At 37.3% G+C, this 16,876-nt stretch overlaps 2 protein-coding genes across 2 annotated transcripts in view; both read right to left on the bottom strand.

Annotated features, from left to right (window-relative positions):
• LOC122000234 (myosin-17-like) overlaps positions 1–10,689 on the bottom strand; it is a 45,010-nt gene extending 34,321 nt beyond the window's left edge. Inside the window, exon 1 of the mRNA XM_042554708.1 lies at positions 10,672–10,689. Coding sequence (XP_042410642.1) covers positions 10,672–10,674 — 3 coding nt within the window. The 5' untranslated portion in view covers positions 10,675–10,689. The remainder of the gene's footprint in view (positions 1–10,671) is intronic.
• Positions 10,690–14,252: 3,563 nt separating this feature from the next.
• On the bottom strand, positions 14,253–16,252 carry LOC122000233 (probable WRKY transcription factor 72). Its single transcript, XM_042554707.1, has 4 exons — positions 16,118–16,252; positions 15,479–15,856; positions 15,189–15,302; positions 14,253–14,937 (listed from the first exon to the last, which is right to left on the bottom strand). The coding sequence occupies exons 1-4, from the start codon at positions 16,205–16,207 to the stop codon at positions 14,347–14,349; spliced, it is 1,173 nt and encodes a 390-aa protein (XP_042410641.1). The 5' UTR covers positions 16,208–16,252; the 3' UTR covers positions 14,253–14,346.
• Positions 16,253–16,876: the final 624 nt, after the last annotated feature.

Genomic DNA, 16,876 nt, shown 5'->3' with positions numbered 1-16,876 from the left:
GCAAGAAAGTCCTAAGTGTTCTTAGGCAAAAGTCCTAGTGGATTCTAGGCAAGTTGAAAACCCTAGGGGAGGTAACCTTAGGTCCTAGGGGGTAGTAACCTTACGTTAAGGAAAGTTCTAGCTACGGCTAAGTAACGAAGTCCTGATCCGGGAGCCTGGGCGAAGGCTTGGCGGGTCGAGGATGTTGGGCGAAATCCTGGAGTCGAGGACTCTAGGTGAAAATTCTGGGGGTCGCGGACACCAGGTGGAAGACTAGACGGATCAAGGATCGAACGTTCAGCATGAAGTCCTGACGTCTCGGACGCTGAGCAAAAGTCCAGACAGTCTGGAGGGTCGGCCTGGCAAAAGGTAAACTCTCCTGAGAGGAGTAAGTGAGGACGCGACGCGTTCCCCGTTGAGAGAACAGTAGGCGTCGGTTCGAGCTAGGGTTTCCGGGAAATCCGAAAGTCAAAACCGGATAGTCCGGAGACTGTCAAATAATTTATTATTCATATTTTATTATACTAACTTTGTTTTGCAGGGTATATTTGGTAGTTTGGACTAATGTATCTTACAAGAAGTGAAAAGCACACAAAAGGCTCAAATGAACAGTGTTCAAGGCGCCTCCGAGGTTGTTGGAGGCGCCTCGGGTGGCTTGGCCGAAGGTCCGCACGGAAGAGGCGCGGAGGCTCCTTCGAAGCGTCTGAAGGTGCCTTGGATACCGGATGGAAGGCGCCTTCCATGAGCTTGAAGGCGCCTTCAAAAGGATAAAATTCGCAAAATGCAGGAATTATCGTCTCCACAGATTCAGGGATAAGGATCCAAGCTAGAGGAGCCTTCAAGGGGGTTGAAAGCGCCTTCAACAGCCCATAAAAGAAGGCTTCGGGCAAGAGCTTCAAAACAACTCATTCTCACAATCCCTCACTTGTGCATTGCTTCAAGGACGATCCTACGACTCTGCGACATGACTCCGATGACCGAAAGCACGATTTCTCGGATCTTTAAGTTGTCAGTATATTTTACTTAATGCAAAGTTGTAATTCAATATACTTGTAATATTCGAACTGATAGTGGATTACCCAACGAAAGCGATCGACGATCGTGGGCCTTGGAGTAGGAGTCGTCAAAAGCTCCGAACCAAGTAAACCAAAAGTATCAACATTTGTTTGCTTTTTCCTTTTTTTCATTTTTATTGCGTTATTCTCTGTTTTTCGAAAAGTGTGAAAAAGTCATGAGAGCTATTCACCCCCCCCTCTAGCATATCTCGATCCTATAATTGGTATCAAAGTGGGGCCGCTCTGAATCGGTACAAGTACCGTTCGAGCATTTTTTCGTCGCTTTTTCATCCGTTTTCTTTTAAAATAAAATTCTTATGCCTTTTTTCTGTTTTCAAATTTTTACTATAAGTCAGGATTGGTCTAATAACCTCTCCTAACAAATTTGTTGATTCATCGATTTTTTTTTCGAAATTGGTGCAACACCATTCAAGCCGATTTATTACCTTATTTTCCTACGACACTACTAATCCAAGACTAAGTCTTGGAACAAGTTTCATCGTTTTTATCTTTGCAAGAGTCTTTTTCTAAATGACCCACCAAGAAGACTACAACATTGCAAGACCACCGCTATTCTCCAGTGAGGATTTTGGCTACTGGAAAAATGAATAGAGTACCACCTCAAAACGTAGGTAGAAATATAGATAATTATCCAGACGAGATTCACATATCCCACCGAAGACAGTGCTCTCGTTCCCTGTGACAAATGGGGCACACCAACCTGTAAGAAGATTGAAGCCGATGCAAAGGCAACCCAGACTCTTCAATGCAGCTTAACTAAAGAAGAGCTGAATCGGGTCGACCCCTTCAACAACGCCAAGGAGTTATGACAAAAGCTAATCGAACTGCATGAGGGCACCTCCGACACTAAGGTAAGTAAGAGAGATTTAATTTTTAATAAATTGTATAACATCAAAATGCAGGATGGCAAATCAGCAAGTCAACTACACGCTCGAATCCAAGATCTACTCAATGGCCTCCACATGATCAGACAAAAAATGGAAAACCGTGACATTATTAGGTACGCACTTAATGTCTTTCCAAGGAATACTTTATGGTCATCCATGGTAGATACTTACAAAGCATCTAAGGATCTTTCATTAATTAAATTAGACGAGCTATTTTCGAAATTTGAACTTCACAAACAGACTAATGCACTGACGGTAGAGAAAGGTATTGCTTTGGTTGCAGGTACAAGTAGAACACAGGAACCAAAAATCAAGCGTCGAACTGAACCCGAGCCTGAAGACGAATCAGACTCAGAAGATGACGACGAAATTACCGCCGAGCTCTTGAAACTGGTACGAAAAATGTAAAAAAAGAAGAAGGTGACTTAATCAAATACAAAGGCCAAGTCTGAAGTCACTTGCTACGGCTACAACAAGAAGGGACATATCAAGCCTGAACGTCCAAACCAGAAGCAAAGAAGAAGGAAGGCCTTGAAAGCAATGTGGTCTGAATCCTCAGAAGACTCGAACGAAGAACACGAGCAAGCAAGCTTCGTTGCTCTACCAACACAAGCGTACATTGTCGAAACCGAGTCTGAGTCCGAAATCGGAGCTGAATCAGAAACCGAGTCCGAAAGAAGCCACGGATCCATATCCATTTTCGAAGGGCCAAACAACATTGTAAGTTCTCTGGTCACTGGTACTCAAGTAGATGAATTACAAAATTTAATTGAATACTTATTAAGAAAATTAGCTAAGTCTAATATCCGGGCCAAGTCACTCAAAAAGGAGATTAAATCCCTTAAGGAGACTAACCCAAGCTCTTTGACCGAACAAGTTCAAGATGGAACCTCAACTCAAGTCCAACAACTTGAGGAAGAGAATTCCAATTTAAAAACTCAAGTCAAAGAACTCAAGGACTCATTGGAACGGTTCATTTTGGGTTCCAAGAACCTTGATCTGATTCTTGGAAAACAAAGGGTCGTATATAATCGATACGGACTCGGATATAAGACCAAAAAAAATTCAGATCATACCTATCGTTAGTGAATCGATCAACTAAGAACCTAGTCCAAGCATGGGTCCCCAAGTCTAACCTGACTAATCAAGTTGGACTTCGTCAATATTGGATCCCCAAGGATTAAATCCATTACCTTGATAGACCTTATCAAGGTTATGATCCGAGGGAGCCAATAGAAAGACCATCTTTATTAATAAACCTGATTGATGCTTGATTTACTACTTTTTTCTTATACATGCTTAGATTAGAATAGATAAGGACTTAGGCTTGATCGACATTTGTTTAGTTAGACCAAGGATTTTCAAAAATAAAATTAAATATTTAATTTCTTTAAAAGACTTTGTATAGAAGTGGTTGTTGTTCCAATATCCAAGAAGGTCTAGTGTCTCGCCACAGCCTGAAAGCCAATTATTGAAATGAATGTTTAATTGACTAATTGTTAAACCTCAATCTAACTCAAATGTAAATCAATCCTTAGATTTTAATTAAAATTAAAGATAAAATTAAACCATCTTACAAAACCCATAAGGTTCTGTAGGACCCTTAACAGTCGGCTAGAGAGGGGTGAATAGCCCTGCAAAAATAACACGAACCTTCCTTGAATGTTATAACTTAATTAAACTAACACTTGCATAAATTAAATAAGAAACTAGAAAGAAGAGGCACAACGTGGTTTACTTGGTTACAACCGAGGAGGTTGTTAATCCAAGGAAGTTGAAGTTCACTATCAAAGTCTCCTTTAGGCGGAGAAGCAGTTAACGCACTCAAAATGCAAAGCTAGACAAAGGAAATTGTTTACAAGTATTCTGTCTAAGCTTCTGGGACAGGGTTGCATTTATAACCCTGGTCGGGGCGCCTGGAAGGGTTCCAGGAAGGGGATAAAATTTTATCCCCGTCGCAACGGATCGCGTTTGACGCGATCTGGATAATTTTCATGGTCCGGGCACCCGAACTTGATCCGGGCGCCCGAACCTGGTCCAGGTGCCCAGACCAAAGTTAACCTTATGTTAACTTGTTTGGTCCTAGTTCTTGCTCCGGCTCCGCTAGCTTTGGTCAGGGTCTTCCTCTCTGGCTCTGGCTCGCTTGCTTAGGTGATTTCAGCCATCCGGAATAGAGCTCACCCGAATCCATTTTCTGGCCTTTAAGCAGTCTTCCGCTTCGGCTTCTCTTTCCTCGGAAAACGCAGCGTGCCTCCTTCTCGTCCGTCAGCGTACTCTTCCGTAGCATCTCGTCCCTCGGATGCACCGAGCCCGTCAGCTCTCTCCCATGCCATCTTTCTTACTAGCTACGTCTTTCGCTCAACTTCCTATGCTCCTAAGTTTCTACACACTTAGACACAGGGGTTAAAAACCAACAAGACCTAACCTAACTTGGTTGATCACATCAAAACTACCTTGGGGTACTAACAATCTCTCCCTTTTTAATGTGAACAATCCAAGTTAAGTTAGGGTAAGCAAACATAAAGAAATAATGACAAGGTAATAAATTTTCAACTCAATAATGTGCAAAAATTAAATTTACCCTCCCCTAGACTTAATATTTCCTTTTCTCCCTTTGATCGTATTAAATAGGGTACTTTTAAAATGACTTTGGAAGATCTAAACTTAAAGTCTAAGGAAAAAATCAGAAAAATTTTCACAGAAAGTTAAATTTTAAACAAATTTTTAAAAGTTTTGTATTTGGATAACTAATTCATAGAAAATTTTCTAATGGATTGTTTAAATAAAGTCTAAAAAAATAGATTTGCTAAAATAACTCTAACAAATATGATTTTTGTTAAATAAATTTTAATGATCAGAATTTTTCTAACAGAAATTTTGACAAACTATTTAAAGTATAAGTTAAATTGATTAAATGTTCACAGTTAGTCAATTAAATATTTTATTTCGGTAATTGACTTTCAGACTGTGGCGAGGCACTAGGCCTTCTTAGATATTGGAACAACAACCACTTTCTAGACAAAGTCTTTTAAAGAAATTAAATATTTAATTATCTCTCTGAAAGCAAAAAAAAACAATTAATTTAAGCATGTTTTTGGAACCTAATATAGGTTCCTTCCTACTGGGTTAATTAAAAATTTCCGAGGAATATATTTTCTAGATAATTTTCTAATTTTCCCTTTCTAATATCTAAATTGCCAATTTAATCCTTTATAGTTCTTAAAAGTTGAAGCAGACAAATTTAAACATGTAGAATTTTTTAAATTTTCTATTTGATCAATTAAATTTGCATTCTCAATTTTCAATTTTTCATTTTCAGTTTTAATCTTGTCGAGATCTTCTAATTGACAAGATATAGCTATGGTTGATTTTAACTCTTTATTTTCTTTTTCTAATTTACAACAATTTTTCGATAATAGTTTTATAAACTAAAATAACTTGTCAAGAGGAAGAGAACATACCTGACTTACCTTGTCGATCCTGCATTCTAAAGCTCCCCCTGAAGTGCTGCTTTTTCCGATGTCGCTCCCCCTTCATCGATGCTCATTTCAAATGAGCTTGCTTCATCTTCGTCTTCTTGGTGACTTGCCACTAACGCAAGTCCGGCGATTGCTTCGATCTCTGATTCGGACGATGTTTCGTCCCATGTCGCCTTTAGAGTTTTATACTTGTTCTGGGTTGTTTTCTTGTTATTTTCCTTGTCCGTGTTCTTCAATTTTGGGCAATTATCTTTCACGTGCCCTTCTTCATTGCAGTGGTAGCACTTTACCTTTCTTTTCCTTTTTGTACCATGCACTTGATTAAATCTTTTAGATTTAAATAATTTTTTAAATCTACTTACCATGAATGTCATTTCATCGTCCTCAAGAGAAGATTCAGAATCTTGTTCGTCCATCTTTGCCTTTAACGCAATATTGCGCTTTGGCTCCTTCTTCAAATCTGCACATCTCATTTCATGGTCTTCAAAAGTTGAAAACATTTCTTCTAAAATACTTGATTCTAGATCCTTAGATATATAATAAGCATCTACTAATGATGTCCATTCAGTAATTCTAGGAAATGCGTTAAGCGCGTACCTTAGCGAATCTCGGTTGCTTACCTTTTCTCCGAGATTCGTGAGTCCAGTGATGAGTTCCTTGATTCTTGAGTGGAGGTGTGCGATGGCTTCACCTTCGTCTAACTGGAGGTTGCTGATCTGGTTCCGGAGCAAGTCTCATTTTGCTAGTTTTGCCTCCGAGGTCCCTTCATGTAGTTCCAAGAAGTTCTCATAGAGCTCCTTAGCTGACTCGTAGGCTCTGATACAGTTGACTTCTTGAGGTAGTAAAATGCTATGTAGATGAAATTTTGCTTTGCCGTTTGCCACGAAGTCGGCTTGCTCCTTTGTCGACTAATATTCTTCTTTGTCTTTATGGACTACAAAAACATATTTCATAATTATTAATAATACAAAATTTCTTTTAAAAAATACCTCAATCTTTTTCTTCCAGCTTGCGAATTCCCCATCGAACTTCGGTGAATTGATGCTTGGTCCGACCATCTCGTGTGCTTGCAGTTAGTCTTCCTGAAGCGAACCTCGCTCTGATACCAATTGTAGGACCCTTGGTGGTCGGCTAGAGGGGGTAAATAACCCTGCAAAAATAGCACAAACCTTCCTCGAACGTTATAGCTTAATTAAACTAACACTTTCATAAATTAAATAAGAAACTAGTAAGAAGAGGCACAATGACGTTTACTTAGTTACAATAGGGGAGGTTGTTAATCCAAGGAAGTTGAAGCTCACTATCAATGTCTCCTTTAGGCGGAGAAGCCTCACAACAGTTAAAGCACTCAAAATGCAAAGCTTGATAAAGGAAATTGTTTATAAGTGTTCTGTCTAAGCTTCTGGGACTAGAACTGTATTTATAGCCCTAGTCGGGGCGCTTGAAAGGGTTCCAGGTGTCTGGAGGGGGATAAAATTTTATCCTCATCGCAACGGATCGCGTTTGACGCGATCTGGATAATTTTCATGGTCCGGGTGCTCGGACCAGGTCCGGGCACCCGGACCAAATCTAACCTTATGTTAACTTGTTTGGTCTGGGTTCTTGCTCTGGCTCCACTCGCTTGGGTCTGGGTCTTCCGCTTCGGCTCCAGCTCTGCTTGCTTGGGTGATTTCGGCCATCCGGAATAGGGCCCACCCGAACTCATTTTCTAACCTTCGAGTGGTCTTCCGCTCCGACTTCTCGTTCCTCGAAAAATGCCTCGCGCTTCCTTCTCATCCGCCAGCATACTCTTTCGCAGCATCTCGTCCCTCGACGCACCGAGCCCGTCGATTCTCTCCCGTGCCGTCCTTCTCACTAGCTGCGTCCTTCACTTGACTTCTTGTGCTCCTAAGTTCCTGCACACTTAGACACAGGGGTTAAAAACCAACAAGACCTAACCTGACTTGGTTGATCACATCAAAACTACTTTGGGGTACTAACAAGTTCTCTAATTGAAAATTTAGAAAATGGTGAGATGGATTTAGGTTTATATTGAGAATTAATCTAACCTAATTCAAATTCAAAATTAATTTTAAAATCTTAATTAATTTCGAAATGTTAATTAATTTCAAGATCATATTGACTTTCAAATGTTAATTAATTTCAAAACCTTAATTAATTTCAAATCTTTAATTAATTTCAATTAATTTCAAAATTAATTATTTTCAAATATTAATTAATAGTTTCAAAATTTAAAATTCAATTATTCAAACGTAAATATTATGAAAAATTCAAACTTAATTATTTTGAAACTCAAACTTAAAATACTTTTTACAAATTCAAACTTAAATATTTTAAAAATTCAGACTTAATAATTTTTAAAATTTAAAATCAACTTTAAAATTAATCTAACTCCATCTCAAACAAACTCATAAGCTTAACATGTTTGACAACTTAGAAAGGGTGAGATGGAAAATCAAGAAAATAAATGATTATTTTTAATATGTTCTTAATTTTTTATGCTTGGACTCTAGGATTCCCAAACTTAAATAAGTTGCGTAATTTTTCTTTGGCATTAATCAAGAGGGAGAAAAGGGAATTAAGTTAGTTTCAAATGTCAAAGTATTTTTCAAAAGGAAGTTAAGTTTTTTTTGGTTTAACTATTTTTAAAAAATAATAACCTTAAATATTTTTGAAAAAGCAAGTTTAAATATTTTTATATCTGGAAAAATAAGCTTTTGAATAAGTATTTTTAACTAGGTTTTTATGAAAATTCTCAAAAGCTAAGTACTTGACAAAGTTTTTTAAATCTAAGAATTTAGCCAAGTTTTTTTATTAAAGAAAAAGCTAAGTTCTTTTCTCAAAACCTTTAAGTATCCTTTAAAATTTTTCTTTCAAGGCTTTACAAAAAGGTTAAGTTTTTGTTAAATTCGAAGCGGTAAATTTTTGAAAAACTAAGTTTCAAAAACTATATCTTTAGCCAAGTTCCTTCTAAAAACTTAAGTATTGTTCAAGAGCTTTTTTCACAAGTGTTTAGCTATGTTAAATTCCCTATTTGATTTTTTTTCTTTCTTTCACTCTCCTTTTCAAAGTTTTTCAAAACAAAAATTCTACTATCTCAAAAGTAGAGTTTTGTTCCAAAGTATTTTTTAAAGTACTTGAAAAGCTAAAATATTAGATTTTGAAATTAAGTGTTTTTTCCTCCCTAAATTGTTTTTGATATATGTCAAAGGGGGAAGAGAATATTCAAAAGTTAAGGGGGAGAGAAAATTAAGGGATTAAGGGAGAGCTAACAAGTTAATTCTTTTCGTTATAAATGAATCTCTTAACTTTTGCTATATGTTGCATTTTTTTTGCTATATGTTTTACTTAACTTTTGAATCAAGTTGCCATAATCAAAAAAGGGAAGATTATTAGTGCAGGGAGCACCAGATGATCGAACTTGAGTTTGATTATGGCAAAGGGTTTAAAAGTTAAGATGTCTTGTGATCTAACAAGTGTGATTGAATTTGCAGGAAAGTCTTAAGTGTTCTTAGGCAAAAGTCCTAGGAGATTCTAGGCAGGTGGAAAATCCTAGGGGAAGGTAACCCTAAGTCTTAGGGGGTGGTAACTCTAGGTTAAGGAAAGTCCTAATTACGGTTAGGCAACAAAGTCCTATCTGGGGACTGGGAGAAGTCTTGGCAGGTTGAGGAAGTTGGACGAAATCCTAGAGTCGAGGATTCTAGGTGAAAATCCTGAGGGTCGCAGACACCAGGTGGAAAACTGGACGGATCATGGATCGGACTTTTAGCATAAAGTCCTGACGTTTCGGACGCTTAGCAAAAGTCCAGACGGTCTGGAGGACCGGTCTGGCAAAAGGTAAATTCTCCTGAGAGGAGTAGGTGAGGATGCATTCTTGTTGAGGGAACAATAGATGTCGGTTTGACTTAAGGTTTCTGGGAAATCTAAAAGTCAGAATCGGACAGTCCAGAGACTATCAAATAATTTATTATTCATATTTTATTGTACTAACTTTGTTTTACAGAGTATGTTTGGTAGTTTGGACTAATGTATCTTGCAGGGAGTGAAAAGCATACAAAAGGCTCAGATGAACAGTGTTCAAGGCGCCTTCGAGGCTGTTGGAGGCGCCTCAGGTGGCTTGGCCGAAGGCCCGCACGGAAGAGGCGCGGAAGCGCCTTTGAAGCGCCTAAAGGCGCCTTGGATACCGGATGGAAGACACCTTCCATGAGCTTAAAAGCGCCTTCGAAGGGATAAAGTTCGTAGAATGCGGGAGTTATCGTCTCCACGGATTCGGGGATAAGGATCCGAGCTGGAGGCGCCTTCAAAGGGGTTGAAGGTGCCTTCAACATCCCATAAAAGAAGGTTCGAGCAAGAGCTTCAAAACAACTCATTTTCACAATCCTTCACTTGTGCACTGCTTCAAGGATGATCCTATGACTCTGTGACACGACTGCGACGACCGAAAGTGCGACTTTTCGGATCCTTAAGTTGTCGATATATTTTACTTAATGCAAAGTTGTAATTCAATATACTTGTAATATTCAAACTGATAGTAGATTGCCCAACAAAAGCGATTGACGATCGCGGGCCTTAGAGTAGGAGTCGTCAAAGGCTCCGAACCAAGTAAACCAAAAGTATCAACATTTGTTTGCTTTTTCCCTTCTTTCATTTTCACTGCGTTATTCTCTATTTTCCGTAAAGTGTGAAAAAGTCACGAGTGTTATTCATCCCCCTCTAGCACGTCTCGATCCTACACCTTCAAGGTTCATGAATATCACTTATAAATAACCTTTGAAGAATTGAAGAGAAAATGAATTATAGGATCTCCCAATGACATAGTGGAGATATTAGCAGGTCAATGATTGGAGGTGACAAGAATAGGAACATAAAGTGATTATAATAATTATGAAACACCAAGATGGAATATGCATAACTGCCTGATTATCACAATTCACAAAGGTGTTATTTAATGAGATGCATTACATTCATTTGAGATTAAAAAAAAGATCAGTTAAATAAACCAATTTATAAGTAATAATGTCATATTTCTACTATGTTAAATTCAACCATGAGTGCAGAAAAGCAAATAAGGGGGAACCAACTTGGTTGTACAGATTGAAGAATCTAGAATTCCAAGCAGTAATGGAATGCAAAGTTTCTAACATACACACAATCTGCTAGTTGCTATATGCCAAGTCCTAAAATAAATGATGCAGACAAAGTATACTATCGATGACATTGTAATAATATGTCAATTATTTGTGAAGATACCATTTTCCCATTAGTTGTGTGCACGTGGACCTGATAGCCACTGATTTGTGAAACCTCTCCATCAATCCATGACACAAAAGGATCTTCAACCCACACATGTGAACCAACAATAATGGTACCTGGACTTTCCTGTGAACCAATATCAAGATTATGAGTTGAAAATAAAAGGAATTCATCAGCATGTTGCTCAATAGAACCTGATGCTGGTATAACTTAAATGAGGATTAGTTTGAATGAAATGGAAATGTGAAGCACAACAATCAACATACAAAGTCCTTTTGTGACACAAATGTCACCATGCATAATACACATTCCTGTTTATGAATGAAGGTCAAAAAGGCCTTCTGTAATTCATGAGCATAGGCGTGTACCACTGCAGGTCGTAAAATAAGGTAGCTCATGCAGATACAAGCTCCAATGCTATTTATTTAAATGAATTACTCTAAGATATAAATATGGAAATCTAAATTTTATCCAAATGATGAAATCCTGGAGATCATTATACAAACAATGACTCCTACAAGAATAGAGTAACACATGCATGGTTTTGAACTCACAATGGCTCCTAAATCACACCTCCAACTGTAGTTGTCCAAAAGCAGGTTGCGAACTCACAAGACACTCAACAACTCGGCCTCAATTTATGCAAGTGTCTGCTAGTCTATTGCCAAATGAAACTTCATGTCATGATGTTGAGGATAGCCATGCCCCTTTTATAGCCTAGACTAGGGACCCTTATCAAATTGATTTCCAATGAAAACTACAATGCTTTCTTCCATTAAAAAAGTGCTATCTTGGTAAAACTAAAGAAAAATTAACTGCCCATTTACTGTTGTAAAAACAAAATGAAATATCCTCGCCTGCTGTTCATTCAGGACAATTACCTCAAATGCAGAAATTGCTACCAGCACTAGTTATACAAACTCCAGTAGAAATCTCCTTTCCAACTACTGTTAGTTTATAATCAATCTTGACAGACAACAATGTGGATTATGGGTTTGATAACTATTGCTTTGCATGGTCCATCAAGAAGTTGACAATTTCAACCAGGCAATAAGCCAATGGAAACGATAAGCGACCGGGGATACAAAAAATAACTGCATGCATTCTTGAAGTAATCTCATCCATTGACCACCAACAAGTAAAAGGGCATACATATGAGCGGGCAACAGAGAAGAGTTTGGAATGTCCAATGACCAAACAGAACGCTCAGTGCATTGTTTTCAGCAAATGCTTCCAATGCGCAGTCACTATCCAGCGGTGGAGTAAAAGCATACCTTCAAAAATCTCATAAAAGTCCACTTTTGTCGTTTATCATTTTCCAAAGACTCATTCACTTACATCCATAGGTCGAGAATCCCCTAACGTGGACCATTACCATCACCATTGGTAAAGAAAAAAAAAAAAAAAAAAGGCATTGTTCTTTACCTCTTACGAACGATGAATCGCAGAAAAAGGATAAACAGACGAGAAGAAAAAATGGGAATAAATTTCCCTAACTACATCGGAATAAGCAACAAGTAAAACAGAGCTATCCACAATCGAGAAAAGGACATGCAGAAATGTAAGGCGGGTAGGAAAAGGTCGACAATGAGGTACCATGGATCATCCGCCCGGGATCGCCGGCACCCGTGGCCGAGCCAGAAGAGGGTAAATCGAGGCGAGATGCGAATGCGTCAGATCGAGGAGGAGAAGTCGATGACGAAGGATAGGACCAGGAAGAACAGAAGCCGCAGATACGGAGGCGACGGGCTTCGATCGTGGCGTCCGCGAAAGCAAAACCAGAGAACAAGATCAAATGCTCGAGCAATTTATAAACGCAAACTTCAGAGGCATTCCAGAGATCTTCACCGAGGTCCTAAATAATCTAGACAATTTATTTTTCCTCCTTGGCTATTTTCTCAAAATCTCCTTTTAGTTTGACTAAATCATTTTACCCCCTTTTTTCTGAACCTCTGCTTCGGCCACTGTATATATCTACACATTTAAATAGAATACAACCATGCATCATACAATTATCAGAGGGCAAAATTTGGTCTTCATGGCCTAGCGTAGACCGAGGACGTATAATATTTTTAATGTAATAGTCAAAGATTAAGAAGAATTGAGAATTAGGGATATATTTTGAAAGATTTGTTAAAAGTAACATTTTTTCCATAATTTTTATTTTAAAAAAAAGATATTCTAAAATTATTATAGTAGCTTCGGAATAATTAATATTAAAATAAACTAATTTAATTGGAAAAAATATTATATATAGACTATTTTTATATTAAAAATCTATAAAAATTATAATCATTAAACAATTATAAAATATTATAATACAGTAGTGATTAAATAATCATTAAACTATTATAAAGATTATTAAATTGATGGATGCTGGGCACGCTCTAACAAGATAAAAAAAATTAAGACGATTGGATATTTAAATTATTTAAAAAAATATTATAGTATTATTATAGCAGTTATAGAATATGACAAAAGACGTTTAATTTATTTAGTTCGTCCCTAAATTAAAGGAGATAAATCATGAATGACTAATAATCATTTGTGTAATAATAAGGGCATAAAGTAAAACATATTCATCTCAAATTTTACCCTGATCACCTAATATAGTAATAATTTATATCTTAATCATACCTAATATAGTAATACTTCATATTTTAACCATTGCATCCCAAAGAGGACTATTATAACAGTTGTACAAGTTATCGTAATTGTTTTAATTAATTTTAAATAGTCCTCAGGGCGTAGCGTAGATGTGGGCGTATGATATCCTTGGTATAATGGTCAGGGGTCGATTCTTAGGAACTGACGATTTGAAATTTACTCCATCATACGTCTATGACTTGTGTACTTGCATATATTTCTCTCTATATCCGTAGGCCGCTAAGGTAGCGGATCTTTTTTTGATGAAGTTAACATATAAAATAGTTTAATAAAAAATATTCTACTTATATTTTTATAGTAAATTGAATTAAAAAGAAAATAACTTTAATATATATGCTATAGTAGCTTATTATTATTATTATTATTATTATTATTATTATTTTATTTTTCGTCTAAATTATGAGTTGGTCGGATGTATATTACGGTAGTCAGTAGTTATAAATCTATAGTTGCTATAATGTGAAGGCCGGATGTATATTATGGTAGTGTTGCTACAATGTGAATATTAAATAAGTTGAACACGATTAAATTCACTTATAACACTTATAAAATTATAGTTTTTATAATATTAATAATTTTGAATATGTTAAACATATCTTATAAAAGTTATGAAATTATAATTACTATTCAGAATTCAGATGGTATATAATAATTAATATGAGCAATACTAACAATAGTACTAGATGATTAAGGGAATACTGAGTCGGAAACTTTTGAGAAATAAAAATCAAAATGGAACTCCATGATTTAAAAGAAAAGAAAAAGTCATTTTGACTTTTGCCATGTTCTTTTTTTTACTTTTGGCCAATATTTTCCAGGATGAAAAATATAATAGAGTGTTGTTTTGGGAAATTTGTTGGCTTTCTATTAATTAATTGTATTCGTTCATGCATAAATGAACTACATTGCAATTCCAAATTCCAAATTCCAAATATGTTCTTCTTCAAATTCATATACACAAGGGAAAGAATAAATGCCCAAATTTAATTCAACTATATATATTTCTCATCGTCTCTGCGGCTGGTTCAAACTCCAGGAGTTCAAGATCGTCAAGTAATTCCCTGCTGCTGCTGCTGCTGCTGTTCCTGCTGCTGTCTCCGAGGGAGGCGGTGCCAATTCCTCTTGCTGCTGCCGCTGCACATGAACACCGCTGTAACTTGGCCTTCCCCCGACGCACATCTTTACGGCCGCCTCCAAAGCAGATCGGAAGATCGGGTGCGAAGTGATAGCCCCCGCGATCATGTCGGTCGTCAGCGTCTGCTGCTTCGGCATGACTCGAGCTGTTTCAGCCTCAGTCTTCATCTTGGCCGAAGATGAGAAGTTGAAGCTGGTTGAGGAATAATGGGGGAAGTAGCTGATTTGGGGCGTCGGCGCCGGTGGCGGCGCAGTGAGATCCAGAGTGACGGTAGAGTGGGAGTGGGAATAAGGGCTGAACTGACTTCGCTGAAAATCAGAGGTCGAGGAGCCGGCCATGAGCATGCTTGCAGCGGCCGAGGTGGTGGAGGCGATCGCGGAGGCGGCCAGGGGAAGTGGGTGGTTGTGAGCTCCTTCGTAGGTACTGATCAGAATGGACAAGTCTTCAACACATCTTTGCACCTGTGAATTTAATTTGGAAGAAAAAGAAAATGTTAATCGTAATTATATTTATATTTATCATTCTTTGATTGTCAATAAATATAGACATGGTTGTTATTGCAATCCAACAATTAAAATCAATTTCTAATTATTATCCTATACGTAATTAATTTCCTCTCTCTTCTTCTTTTTTCAATCTCAAATCAATCATTATGCATAACAATATTGACACGATACTAAAATAGTATGGTTTCAAGAATGAAGATATTCACCTGCTTTCTTACTGGGCATCCCGGTGCAATGGTGCAACGATAATATGCTCGGGGGCATGGATTTCCTTTGGCTGTCTTCTGTCCATATTTCCTCCAATGACATCCATCATTCATCTGCATTTTACACAAATGATTTTTTTTTGTGAGAAAATAAACTTCGAAAACAAATTTTTGAGACTAGATTTACTCTGAATTATTAATCCACTTTGAGATAGAGTAATTTTTCATTTTAAATTTTCTTTAGAGACAGGGAAAATAACTTTTAGGGTTCGTTAGTGATTTTTACTTACAGTTGGGGTAGCACATCTTGCTCTCACTGAAACCCTAGCTCTCTTGAGGTTGGATTGTGGTTGTGGCACTTCCTCTACATTCTTTGGCTCCTTGCTGCTGCTATCTGCGGCACCAGAAGCTTCGCCGCTAAATTGATCGAAACCGAGGGAGAGGTCACCACCTTCCTTGAGCTCATGATCAGTATGCTTTGCCTTGGCTTCTATTTTGGCCTTGCTTTTAGTACTTAGGGTTCCGAGGCTAAGAGAAACAAGATCAGAGTCTTCACCATCTTCTTCTTGACTGTTCACTTGGCTGAACAGTAGGAACTCTTTAAGTCTCTTATTTTGATCTCCTACTTCATGCTTCACTTTGGAGGATTCAGCAAGATCCTGATCCTCCTGTATATTAATTATAGGTAATTAATTGAAACATAGATCCTGATCCTCCTGTATATTAATTATAGGTAATTAATTGAAACATATTTCTGCAATTAAATTTACAAGAACAGAAGATCTAGATCTTATTTGTGCATAAACTCCCATGCACAAATGAAATAAAGAAAAGGAAATCAGATCTGAACATGTTTTTTGATCTGAAATAATGAATTTATCTCACGAAGAAGAAGAAGAAAAAGAAAAGAAAGGGAAGAACATAAATACAAGTTTGATTTCACCAAATTGGGTTTCAATCTTCTGCTTCTTCTTCTCCCTGTTCTTAAGAGCTGTATCTGAAACTGGCAAGAATTCCATGTCGCTCTGCTAATTCCTCAATCAAGGAGAAGAACCACCAAACACACACACATATATTTGTGTATATATATATATATATATATATTTGAAGGAGAAAGTAAAGCCACTGTTTTTGACTTACAAATATAAAAACAGTAAGAGGAATTAAATTAAATGAAGTAGATTATTATTATTATACATCCTTATCGTTTACAGCTAAAAGGTCAACAGCCCAAACTGCACTGCAAGAGGCAAAAAGGATCAAACTTCAACGTGCAAGCCATGAAGAGGGCTCTACGAACGTCATGCATGGCATGGCATGGTCCTCCTCCCCTCGCTTTCAAATTCGTGGATGCATCATTATATATAAATAATTCGATTTAAATAAAGATACTATTATGACTTTTTATTTTTGAAAATCTTTTCTTTGATGTATTTTTTTTTTAATAAAATGGATGTGTGAAAAGGTCGGGCAACTTGCGCGGAGAGTCCAGGGATTGCACTCTATAAAGTTGAAATATTAAGGATTGACAATTTGAGCAAGAATTTGTTTAGTTAAGAAGAGGACATTACTTAAAGGGCTCTTCAAGGTCAGCTAGACTTTGCCTTAGCTTAATTGTCTTTTCTACCTTTGCATCCTGCAGTAGGAGTAAACAGCATATTGCTTATGCCTTCACGCATGCTGGTGTT

This window comes from Zingiber officinale, chromosome 7A (assembly GCF_018446385.1).
Source record: "Zingiber officinale cultivar Zhangliang chromosome 7A, Zo_v1.1, whole genome shotgun sequence".
Taxonomy (NCBI): domain Eukaryota; kingdom Viridiplantae; phylum Streptophyta; class Magnoliopsida; order Zingiberales; family Zingiberaceae; genus Zingiber; species Zingiber officinale.
The sequence above is the reverse complement of the archived record's forward strand: the minus strand, read 5'-3'. Positions and strand labels throughout refer to the sequence as shown.

Excerpts from the sequence above, each read along its gene's own strand:
- LOC122000233 (XM_042554707.1), bottom strand. The coding sequence starts at position 16,207 with ATGGAATTCTTGCCAGTTTCAGATACAGCTCTTAAGAACAGGGAGAAG. Across the intron at positions 15,303-15,478 it reads CAAGATGTGCTACCCCAACT|ATGAATGATGGATGTCATTG; the intron begins GTAAGTAAAAAT and ends TGTAAAATGCAG. Across the intron at positions 14,938-15,188 it reads GATGCCCAGTAAGAAAGCAG|GTGCAAAGATGTGTTGAAGA; the intron begins GTGAATATCTTC and ends TTAAATTCACAG.